This window comes from Scaptodrosophila lebanonensis, unplaced genomic scaffold (genome assembly GCF_003285725.1).
Source record: "Scaptodrosophila lebanonensis strain 11010-0011.00,11010-0021.00 unplaced genomic scaffold, SlebRS2 tig00001415-arrow-pilon, whole genome shotgun sequence".
Classification (NCBI taxonomy): domain Eukaryota; kingdom Metazoa; phylum Arthropoda; class Insecta; order Diptera; family Drosophilidae; genus Scaptodrosophila; species Scaptodrosophila lebanonensis.
In genome coordinates this window covers 4,862,397-4,882,564 of record NW_022060742.1, presented here as the reverse complement: position 1 = coordinate 4,882,564, position 20,168 = coordinate 4,862,397, and the positions used below count along the sequence as shown (strand labels likewise).

General features: G+C 38.1%; 2 protein-coding genes across 2 annotated transcripts in view; one reads left to right on the top strand and one right to left on the bottom strand.

The window, feature by feature from the left end:
- The window catches only part of LOC115633094 (collagen alpha-1(XVIII) chain), an 84,288-nt gene that overhangs the window by 41,166 nt on the left and 22,954 nt on the right, over positions 1-20,168 (top strand). Inside the window, exons 4-8 of the mRNA XM_030530474.1 lie at positions 12,765-12,842; positions 15,053-15,122; positions 15,195-15,358; positions 16,111-16,248; positions 19,865-20,056. Of these exons, the coding sequence (XP_030386334.1) occupies positions 12,765-12,842; positions 15,053-15,122; positions 15,195-15,358; positions 16,111-16,248; positions 19,865-20,056 (642 nt within the window). The remainder of the gene's footprint in view (positions 1-12,764; positions 12,843-15,052; positions 15,123-15,194; positions 15,359-16,110; positions 16,249-19,864; positions 20,057-20,168) is intronic.
- Positions 1,962-2,903, bottom strand: LOC115633092. Its single transcript, XM_030530471.1, has one exon. The coding sequence runs from the start codon at positions 2,891-2,893 to the stop codon at positions 2,204-2,206; it is 690 nt and encodes a 229-aa protein (XP_030386331.1). The 5' UTR covers positions 2,894-2,903; the 3' UTR covers positions 1,962-2,203.

Here is a 20,168-nt window from a genome sequence, read left to right as displayed (position 1 = left end):
ATGTCATAGATAAGCAAAAATGTTAATATTCTTGCTTGCAAGCTGCGTGCCGAACTTTTCTTGCGCTGCTAAGTATGCAACACTCTTGCTCTTGTGGTTATTTTTGCAAATTGGATATAGCCCGAGGGTCCGTGTTACTACTTGTATGTGCGGCGATATATATGTGTGTGTGTGCGTGTGCGTGTGCGCGTGCTTGTGCATGTATGTATAAACGTGTTGACAAGCTGCAGGACTGACAGCCATTTGAGCGTAGCTCCCGCAACTGGCATTCACTTTTAACATTGCACCGGTTGTATGCCACCTGCCAACGACCCCACCATCCCATCCACCCCAAGCAGCCGTCAGCATCCCACACCATGACCACAATATAAATAGCACTGATTTGTGTTAACAAATATGAACGAAACTTGCTGCCTCTACCTGCCAACGCTATCATATGCTCCTCTCTACTCTGCTCTGAAAGTTGCTGGCAACCCAAAAGTTAAGCCAACCAACCTTACAACCCATTTGTTTATTATGAGAATTTTCACACCTAGAGAAAATCGAAAAACATTGTGTGTCTTCTATTGATTACCAGAATTAATAGTATAGTAGATAGTGAAAGCATTAAATTAATATGTCAAAGTAATCCTTGAAAAATTGATCAAATGGTAATACAATTTTGAAATAATTAAAATACTTGAATGTAAACAAATTTTCCAATTATGAAAATAATGAATTTCACTCAAATTTAATGGATTTATTTTCTTCATATATAACTTCATTAAATAATACATAGATCCCTTTTTTTAAAATGTCTGCAATCAACGACTTTTAAAAATGTGATATTTAAGGAAAATATGTTAGTAAATATAATACAAATAATTTTTTGCAATGAATAAATTTAACAATAAATTTAGCAACATTTTCACAATAATATATTTTCGTGAAACAAACTGATGGAAATTTCAAAAGTAGTCTTAAATACTTGTAAAATGTAGCGCCGATTGTCTTAATATAATTTTTTTTATTACGGAAATTGGTTTTTACGTGAAATTTTATTTCTTTAAATAAAAATAATCATATTTGAATGATATGAAAAATAAAATAATAAAACCTTCCGCTACATAAATAAAAAAAAATAATAGCTATAGAAAAATAACTTTGTCAGCGTCGAAGCCAAGGGCGTACGCTGGGTAGCAGAGAGAGGGGGAACTTAACAGAGTGTCGAAAGAGAGATTTCAAAAACAAGGAAAATAACTTAAAAAATAGTCTGGTCTGTTAAATAATGGTTTTGCTTGTTTTTTTTTTTAACTGTGGGAGGTGTATTATGCTAACTAATATAAAACTAAAAAATGAAAAAAAGGGTTCTGTAAACTTTAATACCAAAAACTGTATATGCTTAAGCTATTAATATGTATTAAGTGTCCTAATTGCTTTTTGCTTAACGAGTAGTCCTTATTCTCTTTTACATTAAGAGCTCTTTTGTGTTCTCTACCATAATTCAATTGCATTGCTTGAAATAAGCCGCTTACACCGTTCACATGACAGTTGGTTTTTCTTAAGTCTTTCCGATTTTCTCTAAGTGCAAGGCACGTTAAGGTGTTGGTGAAGGGGTTGGTCGGCCACAAAACCCTAAACTGATGACACACTTCACGTGGAGGTTTTTGCCGTTGGCTTTTCCTTTTTTTGTCGTTGGGCTGCTGCTGTTGCTGCTACTTCTGCCACTGTAAAGTATGCGCTCGTCGCTCGCTCATCGCTTGGTTTCGTTGCTGCATTTCCGCTTGAATGGCGCCTGAGCTTGGAGCAACTAACTGACTGTTGGTTGTCTGAAAGCCTGAATGCCACAGCACGGCATGTGCTTGGTTCTGTGTGTGTTTGTGTGTGGAAGTATGTCATAGCCACAGCCAGGGAGGTAGTGAGTGAGTGAGTCACGTTAGGCAACAACTACAATGGAACGCCCACGAATCTAAAAAGCATACTTGCCGTTTTAAAATTGTGTGCATGTGGCACTCTATATTGACTTTGAGGCATAAAAAGCTTTCGCAGATACTCCAAATACACTGGGGGTAAACATTTTATTACCGTTGTGTCTTGCCGTAAAATTGTGACCAGGCACAAAACATGTAACCAACTGTGAGAAAATGAACACCAACCTCAACCGAAGGCCTGGTCTGGCCTGGACTGGCCCGTCCTGCTCTGGCCATCCAAATATTGGTTGCCATTAGAGAACAGCCTTGGTTCGTTTGCTGCTTCCGCTCGAGGCTGCTGATGCTGGCGGCAACAGTTCAATATCACCAGGCTCGAACAAATCACAAAACTCCTGGGCGAAACTCTTCAGATTGGACATCTTGCTGTGCAACTGAACAAACGTGTGCTCATCAAAGATCTTAAGGCGTATACGGTCACCAGTTTCTCGAGTGGCATTGGCGCGTTCGTAGAGTTTTCGACGTTCCTCCAACAGGACGTCACAATGGCGATGGCAACTCCGGACAAACTCGACGATGTCCTTAATCAGACTGAGAACAAGACGATACCGACTACGAGTTAAGCGTCGCATCTGATGCTTTACCTCGTCGTACATTCGATGGAATCGGACGGCAATCGCAGTCATCTCATCGGGCATGCCCTTCATCGAGTCCTGAGCAAAGCATAGTAGGCCCTTCATATCGGTTATGGCGTGCGTGTGCGAGTAGACGGCATAGTCTGGCCACCAATCCACGTCACCATCGGCCTCGTCCATGCGCGTCTCGGGCACTATGCGCGTCCAGACAATTTGGCGCAACATGTGAATGCGCGGTAATAACATCTCGAGAATCAGAGCGTGTACGGCTGGTCGCACATTAAGGATATTCTTCTTCTTGCTGGCCACTTGAGCGGAAAGTTTACTGTGGAATTTTGTCGATTGTTGCATTGTGATTGTTATTACTGTCGTAGATGTGTACCGCTTGAATGTCAAATTGTTAGTGTATGTAGTGATAGAAATTGAAAAATGAACGCCCACTACATGAGATGAAATTTGACAAATAACATCGATTTCCTTTCTTTTTTTTTTGGGACATGCTTTTTATCATACTTGAAATTTCTATAATTCACTGAATTATAGTTCCATTGGATTCAAATCAATCAAAACCGATTTTTTTTAAATATATATTATGCTAATGAATGTTATATGTTTTAGCGGGAATGATAAATCATAGATGGTATATTAACAAAATTTTAGTTGTTTTATTTTGGATAAAGGCTGAGAAATTGTAATTTACTTTACTTGTAAAATTCTTTGTAACTATACAAAGGCTTTGCTCAAAAGCTGAAGTGCTTACAAATTATGATGGGAGTTTCTTTTATTTATTTAATAAAATGTTTTTAAGCTTTGTTAGTCAGCCTTATGTTTTAACTATTTGTCCAAATCATCTTAAAGAAACTCGTTTCGTTATTTTAGGTGATCACGAATTGGCTACCGAATTGGTAATGTTGAAACATTTAGTCAAATATTGTAAACACCCTAGCTGTGGATTTTTTGATTTTTTTCGAAAAAAAAATACAGTTTGAAATATGTGAATTTTTTTCAATTTGGATACCTTCTGGGCCCGACAATTTTTTTTAAATATTTCGCTTTAAATTTGACTTTTAGGCTACGAATTTTATTTGAAATTGCTTGTGCACCACACTATGCTACATAATTTGCTACTTAGTTGGCAGGCTAGGCCTCAAGAGGCTGTCACTGCAGTTTGCATTGCGTTGAGTATACACAGTCATTGTGCGAGTGTGTGTGTGATGGTGTGTATGTTTGCACGAGGTTTATAAAACTGTCTGACACACATAACATGTTGGTTTATGCCAAATGAAATGCAGTCCCGCCTTATCTCTCATTCTCGCACACACTTAGAGTGTTTGCTTGTATGTGTGTGTTTATGTCTGTATGTGCGTGCATCTGTGTCTGCTCACTTTAAACTAATTGTAGCTGGCGTTTTGGCCAAATGCTCAACGCCATTGTTGCAGTTACGCTTGCTGGTGCTGCCACTGCTTCCACTCCATCCCCAGCCAATGTTTTTTAGCCTACCCGCTTCCATATGCATTTCTATCTCTGCATTTCATTGTGTAAGTGTGTGTGAGCATTGTTTGTGTTTTAACCACAAACAAACAAAACGAAAAAATAAAATCACTCGCTCCTAGCTCATTGCGACAGACCAGTCGGTAAATATGTGTGCACACTCGTACTACTACATGCATGTATGTGCCTGTCTGTGTGAGTGTATGAGTGTGTGTGTGAAAGTATGCAAAAACTTTCGAGATTTGTGTCAGCTCGTTTGAGAATTAGTCGTAGGTTTTTAGCAAAATTAAAAAAATGCTGTCACTGTATTGTCGTTGCCATTATTGTTGTTGTTGCTGGTGCTGCTGCTGCTGCTGCTTCTGATGTTGGTGTTGCGCAGCTTACTTATACGGTACGGGTATGCAAACCCTCATCACAAACACTCCCCCTACCCCATCTTGCACTCTGTCATTCGTTTTATGTGCCTGTGCTTTTTAAATTATTTATATGCCGCAAAATGTGCAAAGTAATTTATTTTGATTATATGCAAAAAGGTGGCATTAAAATACACCAACAACAAATACTTATACTATGTATATATGTACATATATTTATGTACCAAAGAAGAATGAACTTATACCACGATACTCGTGCAAACTGCCTACAAGCGGTCGCACGTCAAGTGTCTAAGAGTCAAGTGCACAAAATTAAACTTTGTACCTGCCTTTCGTTACGTTTTTTCTTTTTTTTTTTACTTCCTGACTGAGTTGGCCGTAAAATTTTATGTTGCTATAATTTTGCTTTAAAATCACACCCACTGACGACTCCTGGGCTGGCTAACCAGCCCAACAGGAAAAAAAAATTAAAGATGGGCAAGAAGGCAACACCTTGCCGCACGCATTTAAACGGAAATAAAATAAAATTACAAAAAAGTGCGCAACTTTTTGACGTTGGGATTGCTATCGCTGTTGATGTTGCTGCTCCTGTTAAGGTTTTTGGTGTTGTTGTTGTTGTTGCTCCTGTAGTTACTGTTACAGTAAGACTGTCAGCGAGTGATTTAGAAACTATGCTACCCTCGTCGGCCAACAAGCTCATTTAACAACTGCCCCAACTCACATTCGCCCCATCGTTGTTGGCCATAAAGGTGAATTTAAAGTTGGCATTTTCGTGCCACTTTCATTTTCGCCACATCAAATGAGCAATTTAAATAATTTAAATGAATTGTGAATTGAAAATTGTTGACCCTCATTTTGTGTGAGCAGAGGAACAATTTTGGTTGAAATATAAAATCACGGATAGATTTAATGAAAGAGAATAAGTTACCAAGCGATTCGTCAACACGACAATTTGTGATTCTCTTTTTAAATTTATTTTGCATTTTGTCAAATTTATTCTCTACGGCAAAAGCAGCATTGTTGAGATACAAATATATAATAACTCTCTCTCAACTTGTGGATGAACAAGACTTATTAATTCTTAGCTAAATAACCTTTCTAAAAGAAATTAATCACAGATTAATTTCAAAAGCGATAATTCAAAGAAGGACATAAAGAGTTCACTTTTTTATTTGTCACATATCACTCGCTCAAAACTGTCAGTATATTCCCCCATTAATTAGGTGTGCAACCCAAAGGATCCCACATGCAGTAATTACGATGCATTTTCAATTTTGTCAAGGCAGCCAAAAATTATTTTTGCATGTCTAGTTGCCAAGCGCAACGAAAAATGTATGTTATGTCAAAATGTGTGTCTTAGGTGCAAATATTTCCATATGTTAGCGTTAGAGAATAATATGCTGAAAATGTTAAACACCGTTTACATATTTAATGCGCTCTAACAAGCTTAATCAACATTACAAAGTAATTAGAGTTAATTCTTTTGTGCTTGAATGCGCGCCCACAAGTCACACACACACACACACACAAACACACACACACACAGGAGGAACACACGCCCATACCTTTATTAGCAGAAAGGTGAACACGCGACATTCTCGTATATATGCTCGTACCTGTACTTGGCAAACACCTGACAGACACGACATTTTTAGCTCGAACGTTGTTGGCGATATTTGTAAACTGTTGCTCAGCAATTTCCATGGTTAATTATCTATTAACTTGCTCATAACTTTCACGAGAATATAAATTCATGTGCCCGAATGGAAATGGTAGCTGGTGTCAGCTACTTAATGCCTCTTGCTGCTGCGGCTGCCTTTCTCCAGCTCGACTTATGTAAACTGGCAGACACACGATGACACATACAACCACACATTTTCGTACGCACACTCGTACACAACCAAAACGACGCCACACTGTCAACATAAGACAAAAATTTACATCCGTTTCCGCTGCTGTCGCTTCTCAGTCCTTTTCGTAGACTTCGATGTCGTTGTCGTCGTCATCTGCGTCGCCATCTTTGTCGTCTGTGCCATTGTCATCATGTAAAGAGCACCACAGACAACGACGAGCTGGAAGAAGAAGAATAAGAATAGCAACAACAAGAACAATAACAAACACGAGCCCAACGCCTCTTGCGGAAACAAGTTATGCTAATCTTAATGTGCAGCCATTTTCAGTTGGCATTTGTTTTAAAGCTGTCCTTTGTTATGTCACAAATTGCGCTTATTAAATATTTGCGCCTAATTAAAATTATAATTAGGATTAGACAATTTTTCAGATGCGACAGCAGCTTAAACATTGGCAGCATTTGATTTTCAGGCTATTATTTCTCTACAGTACTTACATGGCAAACGTTTTTCAAACAAAGTAAATGCAATGTATATTTCCGAAACTCCGTTCCTTGTCTTTCTTAATAAGCTGATGCAATAAACCTTTAATAATAATCAAACATTTATTTGGCCTTTAGCTAGCTTACTTAGTTACCGTTGGCTGTAGGTGATTCAAGCGATTATTATTATTAAATTAATTGAAAATCAAAGAATTTTTACAATCAATGATTCGTGAAAGTACTAGGATATTTCTTGCGTGATAAGAAGGATAAGTGAATAAAACGTGTGAGGTTTATATATTCGACTAAATTTAGATTCAACAAACCTTAACAAACTGGGACATTCCTTCTCAATCTGCAGATACTTAACTAGCATTGAAACGTAGGTGTGAATTATTAAAAAGTTATCGATGTAGAAAAAAATCACTTTTAATATATTTACGAATGTCAACCACAATAATACATTTTATAAGATAGATAAATAGAATTACTTCATTAAGACAATAATGACAAAAAAAAACGAATAAAAAAAATTAATTTTTAAAGCAAGAACATTTATGGTCTCTTCAAGTAATTGAAGCTGCATAAGACCCTAAACAGTTATAAACATTTTTGTTATTAAAATGTTATTGCTTACTTTGGTACAATTTTGAAACCCTCAGTTAGCCAACTAGACGTTGAGAATTCTTGGTATCTCGTAACGTTGGCGATTTTATGAATGATGCTAAAATTCAAGTTGGAAGCAATCGGACCCCTCGAATCTGTTTGATTTTTTATAAAATAGTTTTATTGCTTATTCTGCCGCTGCTCATGCCAGCCACAGTGCCTGATAGAATTGCTAACCCACTGGAGCATTATAATACACAGCTCATTCACTTAATGTAGTATTTGATTTCCTTCCCATTTTTCTCCTGATAAATGTAGCAATGCTCGGTAATGGCCTCGTAGAACTCGCCGATGAACTTCACCAGCGGCTGCAGCTCAGAGCGCATCTGCCGGAGCGTGCACTCATCGAAGATTCGCAATAGAGTGCGATAATGCAGCACCTGTTCGGTTAGCTTTGCTGCCTGGGCACGTCGCAGATTTTGTTGCAACCCGTTGCGTCGCTTTATGTATTTGTCGCACTGTTCGCATACGTTTTGGGTCAGGCGTAGCATATCCGTAATGTCGGTGAGGGCGGTGCTAAAGAAGCGACTTTGGCTCTCTAACTGCGAGCGATGCACACGCGAATTGATGACCTGTTCGATGATAAGCTCACTGAGTTGGCGCAGCTCGGTCGGAAAATCCTTGAGCGTGCTCTGGATAAAGGCAGCTGCTTCGGTGATGTTGGTGAAGGGCAAGTTGCTGCAATAAATTAAATAGCCGGGCCAGTCGCTGATATCGCCAATGCATGGGTATTGAGCCACAAATACTGTGGTTAGGAAATGCCGAAGGCGTTTGAGCTTCAATTTAAAGTTGCTGCGCACGAACCTTTGCGTGGCCCTATTTAGCGGATGCATTTATGGCCTGGCTTGGGCTGCAACAGAAAATTTCGAGAGCTTAAAAGTGAACGAAATTTGAAGGCAATTTGATAAATTTTGTTATGTTTATGTGCTTTACAAAAAATTCAAAATATGTTTTAAAGCGCAGTGCGAGAAAAGGCAATCCACAAAAATAAATCGCGTGCGCTCTCGAAATGCAATTGCTCGTAGGAATGTACATATCTGCTTTTTATATGCCATTGTCATGCATACAAGTACATACACGGCTTTATATGACCTTTTCACGCAAGTGCCAAAAGACTAGCCAATGGGTTCGACCTCAATCGATCTCTATTATGGACACATTTTTGACAAATTGGCAGGCAACCGCAGTGCACGGTCTTGCTAATGGATGTCCCTTTTTTTTCCAATGATTGCTACTCCCGCCCTGGATATAGTATCTGAAACGTGTCTAGAATGTTAAAACTATTTGGCATACCTTTCAACTGGCTAGCAATAAAAGAAAATAAAAATGGAGAAGAAAGCAGAGAAAAGGTCAAACACTTTGCATATTATTTGCTTTATTTTCAATATGAAACCGAAACGAAAACCGAAAACCAGAACCAGAACCCCCGCCTTGCTTTACTCCTGTTGCAACACTGGACTACATGGCAGAGGCAATAAACGCTTCCATTACGCTTACGTTTTATAAGCCGCACTCTTTGGCATGTCCTTGTGCCGCTTTGCTTCAATGTGCCTTAGCTGTGTGCAGCTCTGTTCAGTTTATTTCTGGCCTTAATTATGTGCGGCACAGTACAAACAGCAGCCGTGCATATGTGTATATGTACGGGTGTGTGTATGTGTGTGCGTGTGTTCAGACAGCAGCATAGCGTAGTTAATTGCTCATGGCTCTCAGCCACTGGGTGGCCCACTTGACCGAGCTACATTGCAACGACTGTTGCTCTCCTCCCCAGGCTCAGACTCAGATCCGTGCTCAACCTCTGCCTCAGCCTCAGCATCGACTGCTCCTACGCTCGCATATTTAGACTCTGGCCATTTGGTACTGCTGGCAGTTTAGCTTAAATGCGTCTGCTTTCTGCTTGTGTGTTTAGCTAAAAATGTCATCATTAGGCAACAACCTGCAACTACACACGCAGGGTTTGCCGGTCCAAAAAATCTGCCTGTGCTCTTCGGAACTTGAAGTGCTGCTTCCTTTTGGGTTGGTTTAACGGGAATGTTAAATAAAGCTGAAAATTATGGTGTTAATATTTATTTATACTCAATTAGGAGTTGCTAAATATTAGGTGTTCAGTTTTATAATACCTGACATAGTAACGTTATGTTAATATAAGCTTCGAGTCCCGAAGCTAGCGAAGGGGTTTGTATTTTGGTTGTACAGATTCATTATAAAGATATGGTTTTCTTGTTAGTTGTCGAAAAGTTTCAAGTAAAGCATCAAATGCGGCCTATATTTATAGTTTATATACAAATAATTAACACAATCGGTTTTATAAAATCTATTTTTGTACAATTTTGAAAACAAGTTTTCTTTTTTCGGCTCAAGGAACTTTCCTTATATATGGTTTGATTACAATGTGATCTAAAATTATTTTTTATCCTGGTTATCAGCTTTGCAAGTGGCTCGGAAAAATAATATAACGAAAAATATTTTAGCTAAATATGATGTTCGAATAGGTTTGCTGTGACTTGAAACTGATTCAAAGAAGGTGCGTAACTGGCTAAAAATTGCTTTAATATTTTCGATTGTTCACAAGAGATTTTAAAAAGTGTGCACTTAAAGCTAGCTTGTACGTAAAAATTGTTCACACATCGTTTTTTCCAATTTTGCAATTTTCAGCTTTAGTTTATGTTAAACAATGAAAAAACTGAAAACTTAAATCCAAGTTCTTAAAGTTGATTTGATAGACAACAACGTGTACTAAAAAGCTCCTAGATAGGACTTTTTTGAAATTTTTTTCCGGCGACGCTCCAATCTTTCCGGAAAATCGTTGAGATGGCAGCATTGGGCGACAGCCTATTTATTATTTAAACTGGCGGCATACATACTCGTAGTTATGTATGTGTGCATGTATGCAGATGCCTTTGTCTGCGCTTGACCCTCTGTCTATGCTGCTCTCGACTCTACGTATATTTACTTATTTATTTACTTGCCTTTTACGTACATACATACCATACTATACTATACTTATATGCGTATGTTTTTTCTGTGTACATTTTTTGCCAGTGCCTTCTGCCATTCATCTCTTTATTTGCTGTCATATACAATGTTCTTGTAGCAAGAGCTTTGATGTGCTCTTATCAGTTCATCGCTCTGAATTTTTTCCTTGCAGCTAGTGCCCTCCCAAAAAAGGGTAACAATGAGCAAGTGTACAGCAAGCGTAGTCTATTAGTCTGCTGTTGCTATCATTTTGCGCTGTCTAGGTCGGGCCTTATGGCTCTTTTCTATTTTATTGTTGTAGTTGTTTTCGGTTTTGTATTCTTGGTAAATGTTCAAAGAGAAAATCTTCAAATGTTTATTTTTGTTAATTTACACTAAAATTTCCGTACTCAGCAGCACGTAATAATGAAGATGAAGAGCATGGTGATGATGATGACGAGAATCCACAGTCACACCCAAAATGCCATTTCCTGCTACTTAATTTCCGTTTCAAGTGAATTTACTTGCTGCTAATTCTGCTGCAGGCACACACACACACACACACACACACATACTATCACGTGCTCTGTTGCAAAACTGTGCCACACACACACACTCAACCTCCTACTTAGAAACAATGAAGACGAGCGCATTGTTTTCATGCTTTGCGCCCGACGATTTCACTAGCCTGCCATTTGTTTAGTGCATACATTTGTGAAGCGCAAAACAAAAGCCAAACAAAGAGAGCACATAATAGAATACAGAAATAACGGAAAAAAGAAAAGCGAAGCTTTAATATCCGCAACTCGACCCAAGAACAGGCCAAAACAGCAACAAGCTGCATGGCCAGGACAGCCAAGACACTTCAATGTTTATTGACGGCCATTACACACACAACAGAATTGCGCATATGTGTGTGTGTGTGTGTGTGTGTGTGTGTGTGTGTGTGTGTGTGTGTGTGTATGTATGCGTTTTTATGTATGTGTGAGACTGTCTGTATGTGTGCGCATATTAAGCCATTGTAAGCTTCGGTAGCTTGCTTTTAACCCAAAACTCAACGACTGAACGTCTGAGACAAAACTTTTAACTGAAAAGCATAAAAGCTTCATAGATATTGCTATCATTTACAGTTAGCAACAACAACTACAATAGCAGAAGTACATAGCAGTAGAGACAACTGTACATCAGTTTTAGGGATGGGAGCGAAAGCTATGCCGAAAAATTACAAAGAAATCGAATTTTCAATTTCTTAAACTAAAAAGCTATTAAAAAGTTGTACTTTCGGGTAAAATGCGAAAACTTCAAGGCAAACGAGGCTCGAAAAATGGTATGTTGGTAAAAAAAAAACCGCAATGTGTGCGGCAGAAGCACAAATTTTTATACTCTTTGATTCCAAACGTGTCACGTGTATGAGGTTTTCCGCTATTATTTTTCCTCTGCATTTCTTTGGAACATCACATGTGCGAAGCATAATTAATATTTTAAGCTATATTCCTCGTTTGAGTTCACGATGACATCAATCGACTCCCCTTATTGTGCCAGGCAATTCTTGTGGTTTGAGCGTATCCATTCGGCAGTCTCGAACCTCTGTTCAGGAGCTTGTCCATGCGGTCCCAAAAAGATACCGGAACAGAGTTTATGGCAAATGTGCACTGAGTGCCTCGTTGTTGCCATTCCTGTCGTTTTTGTGGTTCTGCTCGTTGGTTAGTTCGCTTTCATTTTGGTCGTACATTTTGTTTCGTATTGTTCGTGGCTCATTGTCTCTGGATGACTTCAGTCTATAGCCACAGCCGCAGTCGTTTGCCTCTGCGGTTGGGATTTCTCTTTCCAATTGAGTCGAACGCTCTAAGTAAGTGTGTCAGATACTGAATCTGCTTGTTGAGATGGTTGTATGGGTTGTGCCATTCAATGTAGCAGCTCGGGTCAGTCCATTTGACTTTGTCAGTCACTGCAAGTGGTAAGTCGTTGCCATTTGTAAATTGTAATTTAAAATCAAAATCATGGCATTGCATATGCCATTCGAATATTAACATGAATAATACATTTATATTTACGGCAATTACAATTGCGGATTGGGTTGCAACTGCAGGCTTAGCTTCGTCATTTAATTGCACTTACCTATGTGTGTTGAATGCATTTTCAAATCACATCCAAATTGATTGATCTAATATGCACATGTATAAATTCATTTGTAAGTATGTTCATTCATATGTATGTAAGTACATATATAAATATAATGCGTACATATATGTACATATGAGTGTGTGTGTGCATAGGCGGACCCAGCGGCGCATGTGAAATGGCGTTTCAAAAATTATTTTCCGCGCATTATACATATTTCAATTGATATTGAAATTGGTGATTTTGAATATGCATATCTCATCGTTCAATAAATATTTCAATTTAGGGAAATATCCATATGTTAAACGTTTATACTAACCCGGATGCACTAAACACAACATGCAAGCCGCCACCAAAGCCAACGGTAAGTTTTCCATTCACCACACGAACTTCAATTAATGAATGAATAAATGCAATTATTTTGCTGTGCTGCTGCAGGCCCAATGAAGTTTATATAGTACTAGTATGCCTAAAGTGCAAAGGCCAAATGCATTTTCAGCAATTTATTAATGTATTCAAGTCAAGTTTTAGGTTAACATATTTTGTATGCATATACGAGAAGTATACAATATGTGGGTATACTTATACTTTCGAGGAGAAAAAGCACTTAAAATAACTATCAAATTATTTGATGTTTAAAAAAGTCTTAATATACAAGTATTGCGTACAAATGAACAATTTACAATTATTTGAATCAAAGCGGCGAATAAATGTAGCACTATTCCCGTTCCATCAACAAGGGTGTACAAATTTCCAGATACGCGAATAAAAACTTATTATGTTCCTAATGAACATTTAAATAGAAGGTAAATATATTGTTAGTTGTGCCACCTCAAATGTTTTCCTGTATCTCTTAAGGTACCTTTTAAAGTTATTGAAACAAATTATTGATTATTCCCCGTTTTTTGTTGTTGTTGTTAACGTTATTTTTATTCTGTGAGTGTCATAAGTATTGAAACGATCTTTTACTGAAGGTAGTATATATGCATTTATTCCGAATAAGGTTTGAATAACCATTCGTAATAGACAACCAATCAGGTTGCTTAAGAAATTAAATATTTATTTATTCGTTTCTTTTATGTTTTGTTTTTTTTTTTTTTTTAATTTCCCCAATTTTGCTTTTGTTGTTGTTTATTTTAGGAGATGGATAACGAAATATTAGGAGATCCAGATACGACGGTATGTGTACTTACATTTTTAAACCATTTTTACCATTTTCAACGTTTATTTATTTAAAACTGTTTGTAATTTTATTAAGTTCACTATTTTACCCACTCCCTATTTTTGTTAATCAGGTCTCAGATCAGCCAATTATTGATGATGAAGATAATGTTTTGAGTGACGATGTGTGGAATAAAACACTTGATGTGAGTGGCTTGGTTAACTCGAAATCTCAGCTTATCCCAACTTTACAAATTTAGTAAAATTTAAATGAAAATAATTATAGAGTCGACCGCATTAAAAAAGCCTCATTGTTATTGACAGTCCTATTAAAAGTACATACACTCTCACTGCGGTCTTTGGAAGTGAAGTGTATTTTGTATTTAATTAGCTATGTATTAGATAGCTTGGTAATGTTAGCAAAACACTCTTCAATTTAAATAAACCGTTCTTAGTTCGTTACATCAATTTTGTTAAAATTACTGAAATCAAATATTTTATGTTAATAAGGAGTTTCTCAAAAAATATCAATACTGTTTATTGCAAGATCATAGAAGTACTGAAATAACTATCTGCCTCAGGTATATTACCCTTTGCCTACATTATATTATAAACATATATGATTGCTTAAAAAAGTCCAAGCTTGCGTAAAAAAAGATATATTTATTTTTATTTCATTTATTTCTGTTATATTTTTTTAATTTTCCCTATTGTTTTTGTTGCCGTTTAATTTAGGAGATGGACAACGAAATATTAGAAAATCCAGACTCTGTGGTATGTGTATTTATATGTATTTTTTAATTATTTGAAAAATTTTTCTGTTTATTTATTTAACACTGTTTGTACTTTAATTATATTTTGAAATTATTTCTTCATTTTTTATTTCCATAATTTCACCCTTTCCTTTCCTTTTTTGTGTTAATCAGGTCTTAGATGAGCCATTTATTGATGATGAAGATAATGTTTTGAGTGACGATGTGTGGAACAAAGCACTTGATGTGAGTGGCTTAATTTACTTGACATCTTTCAGCTTCACCCATTGCAGCTTAGCTTTAAAGCAAAGTATACAATTTAATATACTTTAAATGCAAATAACTGCAAATTGTTATAGAGTCGACCGCATTAAGCAATTCTCATTGTTATTGACAGTGCACTTGAAAGTACGTACGATTTCGTATTTGCATGTAAAACAACAACAAAAATGACGCAACGTGTTTGTCCACACTGCGGTCATTGGAAGTGAAGTGTATATTGTGTATAATTAAATATTTAGCCATAAGTTAATTGCAATATGCAGTTAAAATAAAATTAATGTGAATTTTATAGAAAAATAACAACCATTTGCACTTACGCTTTCATAAATTCGCCATCACTAAACATGCAATTCTCACCTCTGTATTTTTTTATTCGCAGGCGACAGACATTTACGAGGCCAGTGGAATTCAGCCCCCACCTGGACAGACACAATACACACACGAGAGACGTGAGTAAAACCTTAGGAAGGAGTAGGCCACTAATTGAGCAACGGTTAATGCTATCATTTCTCTACTTTTAGCTTATCGCGGCATAAAGGGCGAGAAGGGCGAACGTGGCCCCAAAGGCCCTCCTGGCGAAACTATTCGCGGAGCGCCGGGTCCGCCGGGCCAGCCAGGACCCCCAGGTCCCAAAGGGGAATCGGCAACATATCCGCCCTTTATAGATACGTCTGTGGCGGGGGCTGTAAGTATTCCACAGTCTGTAAGAGATTTACAAATGTGATTTTAACATGCAAAATACATTTTTACAATTCTTAGTTTAAATGTAGAACATTCATTATTGTACGATGGACAAATTATAAATTTTCTAATTTTTAGAATACTGCTGACAAATTGTTTAAAAGAAAAAAGGTTAAGAAAATATGTAGTATTTACAATTAAAATTTGTACTAAAGTAGGCACTCACTTGAATTGCACTTAATATGCGTGAAAAATAATACCTGCTCGCAAAAACATTTAGGTATACTATATTTATCCCAAAAATACATATACAAAACGTTGCCTTGTCGACCCTCAGATTTGATGTTGCTACTAAAGTTTGGTAAATTCTCCTCGCAAAATAATTCGTCCGTTTTGATTTTATTTCGTTTGCAAACTTTGACGTTTATTCATTCCACTAAATAGCTAAGCAACTCATACAATTGGGTATTAAGGGTTAACTGTGGCCAGGAGTGGATTTCGGGCAGGTTAATATTTGCGTGTTGCTCTATGACAGCCAACTCAACTCGAGTATAAAGATCTAAACATTTTTTGTCATATGCTAATGCGGCCTAGACATATACTTGAAATCAAATTGTCAATTAGATAGAGCTGCTGTCCTTACAGTTGAATGCCTGTCTGTTCCAGTAATTGAACTTTTGACATGTGTTTTAGGCTGAGCCATGATTTATAATTTTTTCCTTTCTTTTTTCTACTTGTATCTACGCCTTCGTATAGAAATACACTGGCAAATGTACATGTAATGCGTCTGATATCCTAGAAGCTCTCAAAGACAACGAAAGGTTACGTGAATCGCTACGTGGAGCGCCGGGCGCACAGGGCAAGGAGGGTAAAACTGGAGCTCCTGGAAGTACCGTAAGTAAAACATTAAATCGTCTATAACATACTATATACGGGTTTGAGAACGAGTGTAGGGAAGAACGGGTTAGAAAACGGCAGCCGGAGACGATGGCAAAAAGGCAATATTTGGCATGAATCTAACACATTTTCAATTTCATTACACACATCGTCTAATCTTCAAGTGGTGGGGGGGGGGGGGGCAAGTGCCTGATGGAGTGACTGGCTGGGTAAGCACACACACTCCGACCCACCGATCCACCAGCCCACTGGCCCCACTGGCCCACCGACACACAGGAACCGACAGGCTGCCTCAATATGCTCTGCCCTTGCTGCTTCTGCAGCTACTGCTGTTTTCCTATGTCAAACATTATAATTTGCAGTATATGTTGGTGTCTGTGTGTGTGTGTGTGTGTGTGTGTGTGTGTTTGAGTGTGTAACCGGAAATGGAAAAAAATAGAGAAAGGAAACGTAGCAAAACGACAAAAACGTAAACGACACGAAACGCAACGCAACAAAAAATTCTTTATGACTTTGAGCGTAAGCGGCAGCTCACGCTTAAACACTTATCCACTCTCGGTGCTTCTCGTTATATTATCTCATCAACTGGCAGCGTCTTTGGGAACCATAAGAGTTGTATCTATATACACATGAGCGTGCAAACACACAGATACCCACACATGCATGCCTGCTCGAGCGACAACTGTACTCGTACTCGTAGTCGTGTGTACTTGCCATTTAGTCCTGTGAACGAGCATGTGTATGCATGGTGTATGTATGTGTGTGTGCGTGTACATAGAGTAGTGGGTCAAAGGCAAAGTCTACACTGTTACAAGAATCTGTTGGCCTTTACTTAAAGTGCATGCCGTCTCTTCAGAGATCTAAGCACAGTCAAAGTTGCAGTTGTATCTTTTGCCCAGCTAACCGAAAATATGTAATAGATACAGGAACACACACAATCGCACACACATATTCTCATGCCATACATATGGATGCATACATAGAATACATAAAAAAGGTGAAATCCATTTGCAAATGCAGCTTATGCCGAGCCAACATGAAAATGCATTTTACCCCAGACTTGAGTACGTGTCAAAAGATAGACATAAAATATACGTACCCTGCCACTCAACTAAATACTTAGGTTTAGGATTTGGCATACGAAATTGAAAATGAAAATATTTTTAAAAGGCAAATTAAATAATTATATTCACTAATTTTGCATTTAATGCTGATTAACACAAAAAATTCGGTTTTTGTATCCCGTATATCCACTTGAAATATCCGTAATCGAATCATGTGCAGAATGTAGGAGTTCAGTGAGTCTGATAATAGTGGTGAACGTTACAAGCCAATGAAATTAAAAGAATTAAATGTGTTTAATAAAAGCTGAATGTTTTATTATATTAAGATGACTGGCATAATTTCTGAAATTTAATAAAATGTAAAACTTTAGTTATTAACTTTTATTAAAATGCTTTAAATACACTTTATGTGAAGGGTGAGACGCTCCTCGCCCACCTGTGATGCAACATTATTATCTGTTAAAATATTCAATTAGTATGATGTAAATTCTTCTCATTTTTGCACCGAAATTCATTAAATTCTCTAGTGAGTTACAATTAATTATAAAATGATTGCTACTTTCCTTTTTATACTCTGTACATGAAATGTACAAGAGTATATTAGGTTTGCGGGAGCTGAAAAATGTAACAGGCAGAAGGAGGCGTGGCAGACCCCACAAAGTATATATATTCTTGATCAGCATGACGAGACGAGTCGATCTAGCCCTGTCTGTCTGTCTGTCCGTCTGTCCGTCTGTCCGTCTGTCCGTCCGTATGAACACCTGGATCTCAGAGACTATAAGAGATAGAGACACCAAATTTTGCACGAAGATGCGTTATGTGTGTATTCTATACGAGTTTGTTTTATTTTTTTGATTTTCCCCCCCACTTCCCCCCTATGGGGGTTTTCCCGATTTTCCATTCGTATAATCGCCTATATCTCGGAGACTATAAGACCTAGGAACACCAAATTTTAGTCCCAGATGCCTTATGTGAATACGCAGAAAATGTATATTTTGGAATTCCCCTCCCTCCCCCCTCTACCCCGCAAATCGTAACTCCCGTAATTCTTGGAATTTCGAACTAAAATTTTGGAAATACCCCCAGTTGGTTATTATGTGTCCGTATGCCAAATTTCATTATGATAGACCGATTTAACAAGAAGTTATAGCCATAAATATATTTGCTGATGCAGCGCTGCTGCAGCGCTGCTCAAGCGCTGCCCGCGGCTGTTGTTGATGTTGCTGTTTGGTTGACTGCGAAAATGCTTACACATACACGAATAGATGCGCATAGGCATACATACACTCACACAGACGCAATTGCTATGTAAATGTGCAATTACGTGAGTTCGAATACCGAGAGAGGTAAAATCGATCAAATTTTTTTTATTTTCTATAATTATTGTAAACATATGTACAGAGTATTTCAAAGTCGGGACACCCGACTTTAGCTTTTTTACTTGTTAAAATTATGATAGTTTTATTTAAATCGAACGGACAGTTTTAAGGCGAAGCAATTGTTCGTAAATAGTTTCTAAAACCTCAACTCAACTAAATTGCGAGTCTGCCACTATATACTATATGCATATATGTATGTAACAGATTTGAGAGCTTGGCTATTATTATTAAAGATTTTCTTCTTTTGGGCTTTCGGGCGTTCAGCGACTTGTGGAACGTAGTCTATTTAATACCTTGGAATACATCAAAAGAAAAATGGTATGACAAATATTTTGCGGTGGCCAAAGTAGCGCAAATATGCGAGCTTTCAAAATATGCCCAAATGTAAAGCGCGCCAGAGCTAACCAGCCAGCCAACTAACCAACAACATGAACAGAGCATTAGGCCATAAGCCACACAGCAAGCTAAGAGACATTTGTTGACCCTTGTAGCATGTACGATGCTCCCCATCCCCTCACCGCCCACCCACTATTTCGACCATTCCAAGTATGGCGTTTGAGTAAAATATGGCAAGCAGGCGCGCATACCGGAAATTCCTGCGACAATTTTGTTGCTGTGCTGCTAATCCCTTAACTAATAGCAATTAATTTAAAAGACGACGATAAGAAACAGAACATTCCAACAACTACAAAAACAACAACAACAACAACAGTTACAACATAACACGCAAATGGCTCACATCGTGACCATTTTACATAAGATTAAGAGCATTGGGAGACACATTTTTTCCCCTTAAGTTGTGTATTGCGCCTGTCCCTGACCAGCTAGAAAATTCCTCGGCAACCACCACCCGCACCACCTCCACCAACATCACCAAACAACAGATCCGGGGCAGCTGGCCCGCGTAGATTAATGAGCTCGGACTAAAACGCAACGATTATGTAAATCAACCACAGGCAGTTGAAACGCTATCCATAGAATAACGCCCCTCCCCCACCCATTGACCGCCCACCAAAAATAACTAAGTATAGTACATAGCTAGGATTATGTACATGTAGCTTTTATATACTTGTATGTACTCGTATACATATACTTACGGACTCCCACTAATGTGATTTATTTCTTATATTTTTCTTCTCTCTCTCTCTCTCCATCCATTTTCATTTGCAGGGAGCCACGGGCGTCGCTGGCGAACGTGGCGCTCCCGGTCTCAAAGGAGATCGCGGCGAGCGTGGCGACACTGGCGCTCGTGGACCGGAAGGGCTTCAGGGGCACAAGGGTGAGCCAGGTGTCGACGGAATGCCCGGCGTCGCAGGTCCACCAGGACCACCGGGCCAGCCTGGCTTGCCAGAGAATTACGATGTAAGTACAATTTTTTAATCGATTCTACACTTGTCAACCTATAAGTAATATGCTTAATAGATTGTGCTTTGCAAGCTCAAGTGCACATATAATTAAATGTGTAAGCCCTCAG

What these genes read in the sequence shown, in the direction of transcription:
- LOC115633092 (XM_030530471.1), bottom strand. Translation starts at nt 2,893, where the DNA reads ATGCAACAATCGACAAAATTCCACAGTAAACTTTCCGCTCAAGTGGCC.